The sequence below is a fragment of the Mytilus californianus genome, unplaced genomic scaffold, assembly GCF_021869535.1.
Source record: "Mytilus californianus isolate M0D057914Y unplaced genomic scaffold, xbMytCali1.0.p SCAF_11, whole genome shotgun sequence".
Lineage (NCBI taxonomy): Eukaryota > Metazoa > Mollusca > Bivalvia > Mytilida > Mytilidae > Mytilus > Mytilus californianus.
Genome location: NW_026262593.1, coordinates 53,556,127 through 53,571,813, shown reverse-complemented (window position 1 = coordinate 53,571,813; position 15,687 = coordinate 53,556,127). Strand labels below are relative to the sequence as shown.

At 32.4% G+C, this 15,687-nt stretch overlaps 1 protein-coding gene across 2 annotated transcripts; it reads right to left on the bottom strand.

Annotated features, from left to right (window-relative positions):
* Positions 1 to 1,288: 1,288 nt before the first annotated feature.
* On the bottom strand, positions 1,289 to 15,625 carry LOC127720305 (uncharacterized). Of its 2 annotated transcripts, XR_007990690.1 has the most exons (6): positions 15,493 to 15,625; positions 12,600 to 12,780; positions 7,544 to 7,763; positions 6,277 to 6,841; positions 1,844 to 5,907; positions 1,289 to 1,811 (listed from the first exon to the last, which is right to left on the bottom strand). XR_007990690.1 is itself a non-coding variant. In XM_052226872.1 (5 exons), exons 1-5 carry the CDS (start codon positions 15,617 to 15,619, stop codon positions 5,324 to 5,326), a joined length of 1,677 nt encoding a protein of 558 aa, XP_052082832.1. In that variant the 5' UTR covers positions 15,620 to 15,625; the 3' UTR covers positions 1,289 to 5,323. The 2 variants fall into 2 exon arrangements, 1 of the variants encoding a protein (XP_052082832.1); XM_052226872.1 differs by having other exon boundaries at positions 1,289 to 5,907.
* Between the last annotated feature and the right edge of the window lie 62 nt (positions 15,626 to 15,687).

Below are 15,687 nucleotides of genomic sequence, written 5' to 3'. Positions count from 1 at the left end.
CAGTTGTATTAGCATTGGCACATCTCATTACCAAGGAGATTTTTTGGCCCCGCCCCCTCAGTCAAGGTCTATTGACTTTGAAACTTTTCATAGTTTGCATGTATTAGTTTGTGATTAGGTCAATTTATGGGGAACCACTTGTGGTAGGCCAATGTTAATTGGTGTTCAGTTGTATAAGCATTAGCACATCTCATTTCCCTGGAGAATATTTGGCCCCACCCCCTCATTCACGGTCTATTTACTTTGAAACTTTTGCTTAGTTAACATGTATTAGTTTGTGATTAGATCAGTTTAAGGTGAACTGCTAATGTTAAGTCAATGATATTTGGTATGCAAATTTATTGGCATTTGCATGTATCGTTTCCATGGAGATTATATAGCCCCACCCCTGATCATGGTTCATTGGCTTTGAAACTTTTACATAGTTTACAAGTTAATGTTTGTGTTTAGGTTTGTTTAAAGGGAATGACTTATAATAAGTCAATGGTATTTGGTATGCAGTTGTATTAGCATTGGCACATCTCATTCCATGGAGGTTGTTTAGCCATGTACCTTCAGTCATGGTTCATCGACTTTGAATATTTGCATAACTTACATGTTAAAGTATTGCTATTTTAATTTCAACATTTGCATTATCAAAATTACAAAAAGGCGAGACATATCTCTGTGATAACAGTTTATTTATTGTTGGAGGAAGCTGGAGTACCAGGAGAAGATAAAGATACTTGACAGGAAAACTAGTTATCCCTATCAATTAAAAGCAAATCTAACACACCTTTACACCAGGAGCAGGGTTCAAACTCAGAACCTCAGAGTTGACCTGCTAGTCATCACTGTAGATTAAATACTTAAACCACTCAACCAAGGCCACTAAAGTTGCTTTACAAGCTGCAGCTCTTTGATTAGATTAAATTAATTATAATGATGTGTAATAAACATTTAATGGCACATATAACATGAATAAAAGGAGATGTGGGGCATACATCAATAGAACAGTAACCCAACAACAAAATTAACCAGAAACTATCAAAGGTCTGCCATCAACACTTAATTCCCTCAATAAGCATACTCTGGCTACTGGAAACAAATTTATATCGCAGATACTTATTTATTGTGCCGGAATTTCCTGTAAATCATTTACTTTGTTGTTTAATTCATTAATTCATATTGGAGAAGATCCTTGTTTAATAAATTTGTGGCTATCAATAATCACATTGTTTTTCTTCTGGCAAAAGTTGTCAATTTATTGGTCTTTTTCAAACTAGTCATCAGGCAGCTAAAAATAGAACTGATTTATCTTTTCTGTTTATTTAAAGCTTTGTGATCTATCAAAATTAACTAGTGAATCACTTCAATAACAAAAATATGGCACAACTAACAATCATTTTAGAAATAACCATTCAACTTTAAGGGGACTTAGTATTTTTTCTAAAATTAAACGACCGTTATCTAAATTTTCACATAACAATGGCAAATATTAAGCTTGAAGTTACTTATAAATTCAGTTTTTCTCTCTGTAGAAGCATCTTATGATGAGACAACATTTTTTTTACACTGCCACTTTTTGATGTACGATGTCAATCTTAAAAAAGAAATGGATTTTCTATAATTATAATTTTTTATATCAGTGAAAAAAAAAAAAAACGTCTGAAAACTTTTATTTTTAATGACTGTACATTTAACCTTTTGTGGGGTTGAAAATCTTACATGGTAAAATGTATTCTATCATCCTAAGAAGGTTAAATGGTTATTCCTTTAGATTGCTGTTAATTCTATCGAGTATCACATACCACATATACAAACAATTTGACCTTTGTGTATACACATATACAAACACTTTGACATTTGTATAATGAATAAAATGCTATAAATTTACAAATGGTAGTTATACACATAAATATGCAGTAACATACTATAAATGGGAGCTACTGTACACCAGTTTTCATAAAGAGAAGGGTAACTGGCTTCATGAATTTTTTTGGGTATGTATGGTAAAAATAAAAGAATGTGTCGGAGGACATGAATGCCCCCGCTCAAGCTTTGCAATTTTCCAAGTTAAAAGGAGGGCATAACTATACAACGATAAGTGACTCACAGCCCAAAATTTGAACTCTGTCTGCAAGACTTGGTTCTTAGCATTATGTATGAGTTTCATAGAATTTGGATGAGGCAAACTTAAGAGTGCAGAAACGAAAATGGAAGAAAGGAAGGACTGATTGACAGACAGATGGAAGGACAGTCAAGGGTAACACTTAATGCCTGGGAGCATAACAAATATCTGAAAACAATATATATTATTTTCAAAAAATCTGTAGCTGCTTTTTGGTTTAACATTAACCCAATTGCCTCTAATGATAGGGGTTTCTTACTAGGTAAGGTATTGCTATACTAAGCTCTCAAGTTAATGACAAATACTGATATATTAAGTCTGTTTTTGAAGTAAATTAACTCAAAATCTGGGATGAAAACTACAAATTTTGTCAAATCAAAGTTTTATTGTTCTACCAACTTTTGAAAAATCAAAAATATTTTCTATAGATGACTACTCTGACTTCTAGAAAACAAAATTTATTAGAGTACCAGCCTATTTGAGATTCAACAAAAGATCTATATAAAAAAAGATTAAGGGAATCGGATGATTTAAGCACTGAGACATTGTTTCAGCAAATAAAATTATGACAGAAATCACCAAATTCACTTTCTTAAATTGACGATTTGTCAACAAATCATTAAATCTGTTTAACTGGTATACAGTAGTTTTCCTTGAAAATTATCTAACAATGCACAAGTAAAAATGAATAATGGCAAAAAGAACCTTAAAAAAAATCATACAAAAGTAAATCGACAACAATATCACAGATAAACAAATATATCACATTTCATTGTATCAAATGACCATATAAAAATATATGATGACGGATGGCTGTTTAATGTATAAAAAATATACTGCCCACCATGAATAAGTATACAGTATGTTGACCACTAGATATCTTTTTTCTGATCTTGTTGTTTTGTATGGTTGCTCTCTCTCCCTTTGACCTCTATCCCACAACTCCTTTTAGCTGAAGGTCAGTAGCACACATAAAATATGTACTAAGTGTGCTGAAAGTGGTGTTAAAAACCAACAATCAATCAATCACAACTCCTTTAACCTAAATAAAAAAAATTCATGTTCATTAAAGTTTATTGAAAATGTTTTTATTTGTCTGTTAAAATAAATATATATTTGTCCTCAAAAGATTTTTTTTATGTAAATTTTGAGGAAATTTTACTTCTGTGACCAAAGATTTACTTTCAGTATTTGTTAAATCAAGACAAAATCTAGAATATGTTTCTTCTATATTACAAGCAATTACTTTAATATACAAGGGGCCTCAGTGGCCTAGTGGTCTAAGTAGTTCAACTACAGTATCACTAGCCAATCAACACTGAGGTTGTGAGTTTGAACCCTGCATGTGGCAGGTGCGTTTGATTTCGATTGTGGTTCTCTTCAAACACTTCAGCTTCCTGCACCAATAAAAATTTGTTTTAATTTATGTATGAATAAAAGTAGATGTGGGGTAAAGGTCAATTAGACAGCAACCCATGACCAAAAAAAAACCCCAAAAAAACATATAATAGTCAAGATATGGTCTTAAACAATAGACAGTTGTCTACAAAATTAAAATATGGCAAGCATTGAATCACCCGGAGTCCTAATTAAAAGACTTTTATGATGGGCTATTACATGAACGACACAGTAAAAACTGCAGGCTGTTAACAGACTAACTTGTTAAGGTAGTTTAGTCCAAGAGATTTTAAAAAAAATGTTTGACTCTTTTACACAGTTCATAAGCAATATGTACCAAAAAGTATTTGTCAATGTGTTAAATAAAACAAAATAAAATCAACAAAATTCTGAATTTTACAAGTAGTAAAAAAGTATAACAAAACCCTAACTCCAAGTTACATTCAAAAAGGGGAAGTCCATAAAAACTGAATATAATTTTTATTTCAAACTTCATATAAAAATTACCCAGAAAATATTTGCTTGTACATTTTAAAATACATATTAGCTGCATCAGATAGAAATAAACCTTATGCAAGTGCACGAATACATGTACATGTATAAGACTTTGATTGATTTTGGAACATTCGAATACAAAATAAAAGATGAATGTTGGACTGTTTTTGTAGCAATTTTCAAAAAGTTACAGACTTTCTGTAGATATTTTTTCAAGCAGAAATAAATTAACAGATGTATTGATATTCATTTGCATATGGTCGATTTCTATCCAACCCAGCTCATATGTAAATCTGCTACATTTTTACTATGAAACACAATATATTGTGTATAAATTTCGCCCCAAAAAAGAAAATATATATAAGGCTATGCATGATAAGTGTCAATGTCTATATGCTGTATCTTTGGTAATGCAGTTTATTATTGTCAAATGCAAAAAAAAAAGGAATAAAGGGTTTATTTAAAACAAAACATACTCTGTTGAAACTGAACAAGAGTAAACAAGCTGAAATGTTTGGCCTGCTTTATTGATCACGATTCAAATTTTTACTAAAGATATCACATAAACCTAACATGATCAATGATCCATGAAAATGAGGTAAATGTCTTATCAACTTTGACAGATGGACATGTATACCTTACAATCACCGTACAAAAATAGTTTACCTATTGCTTTTAGTATACCAGAAACGAAGTTAATCACAAAACTGAACATTTACCAATGAATCATGAAAGTTAAATAAATTTCTTTCATTCTTTGAGTACAGCATCTCTCTGGAAAACATCCTTGAAAGGATGATGTACTAATTTTCAAAAAACTCGAAAATAGTTTTAAAATCAAGTAAGGGTTCAATCAAAAAGCAACAAAACAGCTTTAAATATTTCAAATTTAAAGTTATCATCATAACAGATTATTTTCATTTTTAATATATAATTATCAGAGTGTTGTACTTCTAAAGAATAAAGGAGACTCCTCATTCATTAAAGTTTCTGCAGTGTATCAAAATTTATTGATAACTGAAGAATTCTTCCATAAATACAGAAATGTATTTTAGACAACATAGGCATAGTCTTTGTAGAACATGTTATTTAAAATTTTACACTTGTTCATGCTTATATAAATAGGGCAGAATAATTATCTAATGCCAATTTAATAGATGAATTGAAGATTTGATGAAACAAACACTTTTTGCAATTTACTGTCATCAAAATCAAAATATTCTGACAGGCAATAAATAAAGATATGAGATTCATAATCCTTATAAACAACTAAATTTTGACCCAAATACTATATATTTTGTTTTAAAAAGAACTTAAGTCTTATCTTTCTACTAATAAAAGCAAAGTCCTATCTTGCAACCCTGCTTCACCAATCAGCTGTGACAAGTCCGTAAAAACAGCTTTTGGTGCATTACAAGACAAAGTATACTGTGACAAATCAGAACATAGAACATTTTCAGCGTATTGTTTCACCGACTCTAACTTTTCAGCGATGCGGAAATGCCGCTGGACCCGTTTACCATCTGGAAGTTTGACAGCCAATAACAGTCTTTCTTCGTTATCTCCCGGTTCGTCGGACAATTTATGAGGTCTGAAATGTGAAAAACTATTTTCTTGATCTTTGTCTTCCTTAGCACCTGAATCATCATGATCTGACGAATGTTGCAGATTATTCGGACCACTGTTTAATATGTCTTTAGCTGATGAAAATGGCTGTTGAGTAAATGATCCAGAGCCTCTACTAGCAGCAGATCCTGATCTCTGCTGCTCGTGTAAATGCAACTGTTTTGTTTGTTCGGCAAGTTCATCAGCTCTTTCCTGATTGGACATTATTTCATTAGCTCCTATTGCAGGAAGTGGTTTGTAGCGTAAGAATGAAGAGTGAGGTCGTACCACTGTTGAGTCTAAAAGAGAAATGCATAAAAATTATGAAACTTTACTTTTGTAAATAGTAAGGCTAAAGAAAACTATCTAGAGGTATTGTGAGTAAGGTTCACAAAATGATACCCAGCCCCTTGCAAAGTATATAATTAGCTATGGGAAACCCCCAAAGATCATCAGAGAAAGAAATGAATTAGGAGGTGCAAAGGTACATCATTGTCTTCTGTAATTTTGTAACATTTCCATGGAGGACATGTTTAGTCAAAAAATTTAATCATATAATTGTATCCATGAAAACAAACTATAAATATAATTTTGTAAACAGATATCCCGTGCAATTTAATGATTTAAATTCAATTGATTTCCAAATGGTGGCTTCTTATTTATCTTACCAGTAGCCTGGCTGTAAGCATCGTCATTAACATATTGCTCTTCCTGCCGTTTTCTACCACTTTGTGGTCTCTTCCTTGCAGACTTTGGTCTAGAGGACCGTGGTCTAGAAGATGAGGGTCTAGGAGTTTGAGGCTCCTCATGAACAGGCATGACATCTGACTGGTATGTATCTGAATTATCCACATGCTGATAATGTCCATATTTGTATCTATTTTTACCACTTAAAATTGGGGCATACCCATCTGGTGGATTTTCTGAGGAAACCCCATAATCACCATATGATTGGCTGTCCTGAGGCTGAGTATCAGTGTACTGATATTGTTCATTTCCTGAATAAGACAAGGGAGTCTCGTATCTTTTGTCATATGAATTGCCGTCAAAGTCAAAAACTTGTTCCTCATTTGCATAATCAGGTTGTTGTTGTTGTTGTCTTCTAGCTGGTCGATGACTGTGGTACGGACTTCCTAGGGGACTTTTCTGAAGTCCAGTATCTCCATGATAAGGACTACTTAATGGACTCCTCTGATTTGTTTCTCTTTGGTATGGACTTCCAAGAGGACTTCTCTGTAAAAAATTTTTTTTTTATATCTTTCATCAAATTAAGTAAAAATTTTTCAATTATATTTATTTATCAATATCAAACAAACTGTTTAGATTTCAACAGACTGAAAACATAAAATTTATATATTAAGTTTGCTGATTTCAACAAACACATTTTTAAAGAAGACAATTTAGTAAGAAAAACAGAGAATTCTTGGAAAACCTTGCATTTTCAATTATATTTGAAATGTTCAAATTGATATGAAAATTCAACTACCAACCCTCATTTATTTACCCAGTAGTTTGTATCTAAGTACCAGAAAAATTTTTGACACAAATCATTTCACATTTTTGTAAAAAGTATTTTTTTGTGTTCTAACATCATTTTCTTGTCTAAAACATGTAATTTATGTTGTTAATATATGGTAATCCCTACCTACATGTACCTACCCAACCCTACAAGACATGATGTCACAAACACAAGATTTCAAAATGACTTACTGTAAAGGGCTATTTACACAAGTACAGTCAAACCTGTATAAAGGTCACCCTCAGGACCAAAAAATACGACCTTATAACAGAGGTCACCTTTTAAATTAAAGTTCAAAACTACAGCAGGCCAAGAAAATTGTGAACTGACAAGGCAGGTTTTTGTTTTAAAAAAAAGAGGTAACCTTTATCTAATAGGTTTGACTGTTGACTGTATACGATTGTTTATGTTAATACCTGATGAACAGTTTCTCGAGATAACAATCTAAATGCTGAGGGTGACTGAGCAGATAAATATTCTTCTACTGGAGATACAGACATTTGATGAGGTGACATCTTTTGTGATGGACTGTTTCCAATTGGAGAATTATTACCTCCCCCTGGTGAGGAATTTTCTGAATCACTACTATCAGAAACAACTCTTGGTTCTTGTCTTGAAAATTCATCATAGTCATGCCTATAAAAAAGTAGGAAATAAAATTATCATTGAGAACAGAACATTTCATTTTTCTATTCTGAAATTCTGAACACGACATGACGTTCTTTTGAACATGTTGAAAACTTCAATTAAAACCTTATCAATCATTATCCTGATGTAGTTTTAGCAAGTCTTATCTAATAGTATAAACAAATGTTTCAATTCACGTACATGTATATAAATAATAAAATTATTGGTCAATACTTGGACAATTTCTACGTTAGAATTTTAAGCAGCTTTATATACATATCTGTAACTACACTGAAGCTGTGTATTCTATTTCTGCAAAGTACATGTTAGAGGGGCCTGATGGGGGGGGTCTCATGATACTCTCATCACGATTCACGAGTTGATTTTTTTGTCAATCACGATTCACAGAAAATAAATTTCCATGATCACGGATCACGAAAATATAAAAAAAAAAAATCTGTAGAAAAACGGATCACGATAGCGAAAATGTGCCGATCACGAAGAAAGAAAATAACCCATCAGACACCCTCATGTTTAGATGTGAACAAATGTGACATGGAAACTCTTTTAAAAACTAAAACGTCTGTGAAATGATACATGTGATCAGCATATCATTTCAACTCATTAAAATTTATGCTAATGAATGACTAGCGAACTTTTATTTGCCATTTGCCTGTGGGCTTGTTACATTAATTTCATCCTTTATAATTCAGAAATTATTGCGATGTTTTTATTATTGCGAAAAATGCGACAGGGTTATAATCGCAATAATTCGAACACACATTTTGAAATTTTTTATATGAATTAAACAAGATTGTTTTTTAATATCGCAAAAATTAAAATCGCATTTTAGTCTAAAATGACAAAATCGCAATAATAAATGCACGCAATAATTTCTGAATTTACAGTAATAAAAAAACAAAATGAAGATGTTAAATTTGATGTATGCCTTTTTGTGCTTCTTCGTTACATTTGTTTGTTTTTACAGGGATTAAGATTATAACACAATGTTGACTGCTGTACCCCTATTTTTGACATTTTTACCTATTGTGTCTGTTTGTTTTGTTCACACATCGTTGTCAATATAATGGAATTTGATGCGACTGTCATACAAGTGAGAGGTTTAGCTAGCTATAAAACCAGGTTCAATCCACCATTTTCTAAATAAGAAAATGCTGGTACCAAGACAGGAATATGACAGTTGTTATCCATTTGTTTGATGTGTTTGAGCTTTTGATTTTGCCATTTGATTAGGGACTTTCCTTTTTGAATATTCCTCGGAGTTCAGTATTTTTGTGATTTTACTTTTTCAAGCACATGTTAGGGATAACACTGAAAGGAATAAAATGCTTCGCTGGGCGCAGCTTGATACGACCGCAGAGGTCGAACCCTGAACAGTTGGGGCAAGTATGGACACAACATTCAAGCTTGATACAGCTCTGAATTTGGATTGTGATTAAATATTTGACACAGCATAGGTTTCTGACACAGAAAGAATGTGGTCTAAGAACTTCAATTTTTTTAATTTACCTATTATGGTCCAATGTCCAAAATCAAAATACATGGTTAGATTCAGCATATCAAAGAACCCCATATATTCAATTTTTGTTGAAATCAAACAAAGTTTAATTTTGGACCCCAACTTGGACAAACTTGAAAACTGGTCCCATAATCAAAAATCTAAACACATGTTTAGATTCAGCATATCAAAGTACCCGAAGAATTCAATTTTTGTTAAAATCAAACTAAGTTTAATTTTGGACCCTTTGGACCTTAATGTAGACAAATTTAAAAAACGGGACCCTAAATTAAAAATCTACAAACACAGTTAGATTTGGCATATCAAAGAACCCCAATAATTCAATTTTTGATGAAATCAAACAAAGTTTAATTTTGGACCCTTTTGACCTCAATATGAACCAATTTGATAGTGGGCCCACAAATAAAAAATCTAAATACATGGTAAGATTCAGCATATCAAAGAACCCCATATATTCAATTTTTGTTGAAATCAAACAAAGTTTAATTTTGGACCCCAATTTGGACCATCTTGAAAACTGGGCCAAAAATCTAAAATCTAAATACATGTTTAGATTCAGCATATCAAAGAACCCCATATATTCAATTTTTGTTGAAATCAAACAAAGTTTAATTTTGGACCCCAACTTGGACCAACTTGAAAACTGGTCCCATAATCAAAAATCTAAACACATGTTTAGATTCAGCATATCAAAGAACCCCAAAAATTCAATTTTTGTTAAAATCAAACTAAGTTTAATTTTGGACCCTTTGGACCTTAATGTAGACCAATTTAAAAAACAGGACCCAAAATTAAAAATCTAAATACACGGTTAGATTTGGCATATCAAAGAACCCCAATAATTCAATTTTTGATGAAATCAAACAAAGTTTAATTTTGGACCCTTTTGACCTCAATATGAACCAATTTGATAGCGGGCCCACAAATAAAAAATCTAAATACATGGTAAGATTCAGCATATCAAAGAACCCCATATATTCAATTTTTGTTGAAATCAAACAAAGTTTAATTTTGGACCCCAATTTGGACCAACTTGAAAACTGGGCCAAAAATCTAAAATCTAAATACATGTTTAGATTCAGCATATCAAAGAACCCCATATATTCAATTTTTGTTGAAATCAAACAAAGTTTAATTTTGGACCCCAACTTGGACCAACTTGAAAACTGGGCCCATAATCAAAAATCTAAACACATGTTTAGATTCAGCATATCAAAGAACCCTAAGAATTCAATTTTTGTTAAAATCAAACTAAGTTTAATTTTGGACCCTTTGGACCTTAATGTAGACAAATTTAAAAAACGGGACCCAAAATTAAAAATCTAAATACACGGTTAGATTCGGCATATCAAAGAACCCCAATAATTCAATTTTTGATGAAATCAAACAAAGTTTAATTTTGGACCCTTTGGACCTCAATGTGGACCAATTTAAAAACGGGGCCCAAAATCCAAAAACTTAATACACAGTTAGATTCAGCATATTAAAGAACCCCAAGAATTCAAGAATAAAACCCCATTGAAATTGATCAAGAAATAAGCAATTTATACGAAGTATCTTCTTTTGCACAATACTGTGCAATTGAATATTTCTTGCTATTGCGCAATACTGTACAATTGACAATTTCTTGCTATTGCGCAATATTGTGCTATTGGATATTTCTTGCTATTGCTCAATACTGTTAAATTGAAGATTTCTTGCTATTGCGCAATACTGTGCAATTGAAGATTTCTTGCTATTGTGCAATACTGTGCAATTGAAAATTTCTTGCTATTGCACAATACTTATTATATAATAATTTACACATCCTGTTTGGTGTGTATCTCCTACCATATCATTATTATTTGCTTTTAAATATAAATCAGAAATAACCAACTTAAAATGGAAAATTTTAAAAGAAAAAAAAAAGGAAAAAAAAGAAAAAAAAAAAAAAAAAAAATCCCCCCCCCCAAATTTTTTGAACCCCCTTATGATTCATCCCCCCCAAACTCAATCCCAGCCTTCCCTTTGTGGTATGGTACCTTGCAGTACAATTTCAGAGAGATCCATACACTTGAACACAAGTTATTGTCTGGAAACTAGAAAAAAATGTGTTTTTTGGCCCCTTTTTGGCCCCAAATTCCTAAACGTTTAGGGCGATTACCCCCAAACTCAAACCCAGCTTTCCCTTTGTGATATGGAACCTTGTAGTACAATTTCAGAAATATCCAAACACTTACACACAAGTTATTGTCATGAAACTAGAAAAATGCTTGTTTTTTGCCCCTTTTTTGGCCCCTAATTCCTAAAATTTTGAGGCAATTACCCCCAAAATCAATTACAGCCTTCCCTTTGTGATATGGAACCTTGTGGTACAATGTCAGAGAGATCCATACACTTACACACAAGTTATTGTCTGAAAGTTACAAAAATGCTTATTTTTGGCCCCTAATTCCTTAACTGTTGGTACCATAACCCCCAAAATCAATCCCAACCTTCCTTTTGTGGTATTGAACCTTATGGTGAAATTTCATGGAGATCCATTCACTTAAACTAAAGTTAGAGTGCGAAAACCAATGTGTCTTCGGACGACGCCGGACGACGACGACGACGACAACGACGACGACGACGACGACGACGACGCCAACGTCATACCAATATACGACCAAAAAATTTTTAATTTTTGCGGTCGTATAATAAGCAGTGATTCAATGAAATGTTAGCATTCATATTTTTTGCTACTAATGTAATATTATGAGAATTTCAACTTAACAAATTTTGGGAGGGCTCCCTCAGGCAATTAGTCAGTCAGTATACTTTTTTCATTTCTTGCAGAGTTTTTGAAATCTGTTTTAGCCTGGTGGACATTAAGACCACTAAGATGGCAAATCTGGTGGTCCCAGTGAAAATTTTGTGGTCCTGTAAGTGCAGTAAAATTTTGGCTATCAATTACTACCAGGTTTAAATTAGATAATGCCAATTTGCACAATAATTATATGGTTGCATATCAAATATTGATAAACAATTTTATTTAGCCAGAAAGCAACAAAAAAAACAAGAATAAAACCACCACACTGCACTAAAAACTGATGAACCTACCTGATTTTCCGTGATCAAGACCAACACACCGGTTTTTGAGAACACTGTTCTTGGTCTCAAGTTATTATTGTTTAAATTTCAGAGGTTCTGAAGTTTTTTGGTCCCCAGTGGTCTTTTGGTCCAGTCAGTGTTTTAGCAGTCATTTACATTATGAGTATTACTGGACCAAACCATTTATTACTGGACATTGCCACATGTCTGAGGGACCTTGAGAATGACTATCATACCTATCATATGTATCAGGTCTAAATCCTACTCTTGAAGTAGGTCTTCCAGTTTTTGTTTCATCAAAAATTTCTTCTCTACCTCCACGAGATTGCGGTCGAATTCGTCTATAGCCTCGTCCAGTTTTTGGACGTTCAATTGTTCTTTCCATTAGGACAGGACTGTGCTTTTGTCGATACATTTCTGAAAATTGAAAATCTATATAAAAAAGAAAGCAAATCTTTTTTGGCTTGCTGTTGAGTGTTGTGGGTTACTTTTCCTAGTCTGACTTTAAACATCAAAATCATGCATGTACGGTTTGTAAAGAGTCTGTGTTAGTTAGAAATGTCATATTGTGATAACATTCAGCTACAATTTAAAGTGTTCAGACGATTTACTGGTCCGAAATAATTTGGGGAATCAATTAGGGCCCCTTTTCCAGAAATACTGATTAAAGAGTATTTTTTCTTGTTTTGGAATTTTAGTTTTATTTAAATGATTTAAGGACCGCAACTATTCCATCTCAAAGATCACAATTTAGCAATTTTGAGTTCTGTATTTAAGTATTTATACAGTTGTGTATTTAACATGTTTAAGTACATTTGTTCTTCATGTAAATTACAGGTAAACTTATGGGAGAAAAAACTTTTTTATGTTTTATTTTTGAGATTAATTGCTGTTTGGCTTCATTTTATAGATTGGTATTTAATTAGAATCAATTTTAATGATTGTTGATTGATATATATGTACGATGCCAATTTGGTATTATCATGTTATGTGTTTGATCTCCTTGAATCCCTGACAACTTAGCTCAATTGACAAATTCCCTCAGGCCTACTCGCCAAGACTTAAACCACCAATGAAAGAAGTTTAAACCTGCTGAAGAAAGACCCACTTGCTTGCCCAACTAATGAAAAGGAGTCTGATGCTGCTGAATAAAGACCTACCAACACGCCCCACTTATGAAAGGAGTGTAATGTTTCTGAATGAAGACCTACATTTGTACCAAATTGCCTAATGTTTTTCCATCATCATATAGCTTATATCACAAATTAAGTCATAATTCCCAAAATAATTAAGGACCACCAAATTTTAGGAAGGACTAGCAATAGTTTGGCTTGCATGTATGTCAGAAAAAAATATGAAGTTTCGCAAGTCTACTGTGTTTATATAAATACAACCAAAAGACAAAATTAAAAATGAGGGCAAACAGACCCAGAGACAATGTGAATATGGGCAAACAGTTATGTGGGTAATTGTGATTGTTGGCTAACTGACATCCATAAACTCCTCATGGCTGGAATCCGGGTCCGTTCGCGCCCATTCACGTTTACCCCCTTTCACTTTCGCACCCTACACATTCGCACCCAAAGTCCGTTCGCACCCTACACGTCGTACCCTTTTTATTGGTTTTGTGTTTAATAATTTTGTAATCGAGTTTTGGTAAGTGTATTGCTGTAAATATTTTTTTTTTCATTGTTTCAAAATAAAGTGAGATTCTGACAACATTTTTTTGTGTTGAATAAATCTTAATCATGTTTTGGTTAGTGTATTTCTATAAAAAAAAATCATTGTTTCTAAATAAAGTGAGATTCTGACAACGTTTGTTTTTTGTGTTGAATAAATCTTAATCATCTTTTGGTTAGTGTTGTGATATAATTTTGATTTTCATTGTTTCAAAATAAAGTGAGATCAAAGGGGCCAAGCTGTTAAAATCAATTATCTTTCATCATGTTCATGTTTTTCTTTTAAAATCTTCAATGTTTTACTCATACCAAGCTAAATACATGCAGTATTTACATCAAAGCAAGTTAAAACAACAATCATGATTTTAAAACACACAACAATAATACCAAATTTAGCTGTGTATAAATACCAATTAGCAGTAATCATACATTTGTACATAATTAACATTTAATAATTAATCATCAAATTGATGAAAAAAAACCAAAATAATAACATTCATATAATAATTTCCCAATTTTTATTCAGGAAAATATATTTTTTTTGGTATAAACATATAAAAAAGTATCTAATAATTCAAATTGAAATTGAATAAAAATTGGGTGCGAACGTGTAGGGTGCAAACGGACCTAGGGGGCGAACGTGTGGGGGGCGAACGTGTAGGGTGCGAAAGTTTATTGGGCGCGATTGGACCTGATACCTCATTGACTCATGGCTGTAATAAGTGGACAAAGTCCCCTATTACAGTAGAAAAATCAATAAAAAAAAAAAAAAAAAAAAAATTCCCCGAAATTTTCATTGTACTAATGAACTCAAAATCGTTAACTTTTTTTTTGTAACTTTTTTTAATTCACGAATTAGCGCAGAAATCTACTTCCTTCTTCCAGTCTCGTTTGTCATGAGACTTTGAGTGAAATATATATTTATCAGTCCAGTAAAATATAGGAAGGAACACAATAACAATTTCATTTCTAATTATTCTTTGATATGAAAAAACGTTACCTGATGATAGCGTTTCTTTGTTTACATTTAATGTGACGTCATAACTAAAATAAAGTCACAACTGAAATCCCTAACAACAGAACCAAAATCGGAAACGATACGGTAATTCCGTTTCTTTTTTAAACGATTAAGAACTTTAAAAAATATGTTTGAATTAAAAAAAATAATTTATATAGACTTCGTCCCATTTCACAGGTAATGCCTGCCTCATATTAAAAGATAATAAATAATCATGAATCCTGGATTCTGATTGCTGCCCTCTGGAACAGAACACAAATCTGAAGATTAAAAGAGGTTACATAAAGGTATTGAACGTATTTATTTTGAATCATTGCCAGTCCATATGGCATGTATGTTTTTTCTACAGCATATTGCCTTGAACTTGACGAAATAAGAAGGTCAGTGTATAAAAAAATGTAATTTAAAAGGGTGTGATAAGGGTCTAAGCACCGTCAACATTTCTGTATTCCACTGTAGAGTAAGAAGGAAGATTGTCAGAGTATTGAACGTCCGCACGGTCATGATTTGCGCTGTACCTCCCTCCATGACGACTAGCAGGACGACAAGAATCCGCCATGTTGTTTACATCATTCCCTAACAAATATTTTCGACTTCATTGGTCAAAAATAAAGATCATAGAAATAT

What these genes read in the sequence shown, in the direction of transcription:
- LOC127720305 (XM_052226872.1), bottom strand. Translation starts at nt 15,619, where the DNA reads ATGGCGGATTCTTGTCGTCCTGCTAGTCGTCATGGAGGGAGGTACAGC. An exon ending in CTCGAGAAACTGTTCATCAG is followed by an intron (nt 6,842 to 7,543) that starts GTATTAACATAA and finishes AATTTTTTACAG; the next exon opens with AGAAGTCCTCTTGGAAGTCC. An exon ending in TGCTTACAGCCAGGCTACTG is followed by an intron (nt 5,908 to 6,276) that starts GTAAGATAAATA and finishes TTTCTCTTTTAG; the next exon opens with ACTCAACAGTGGTACGACCT.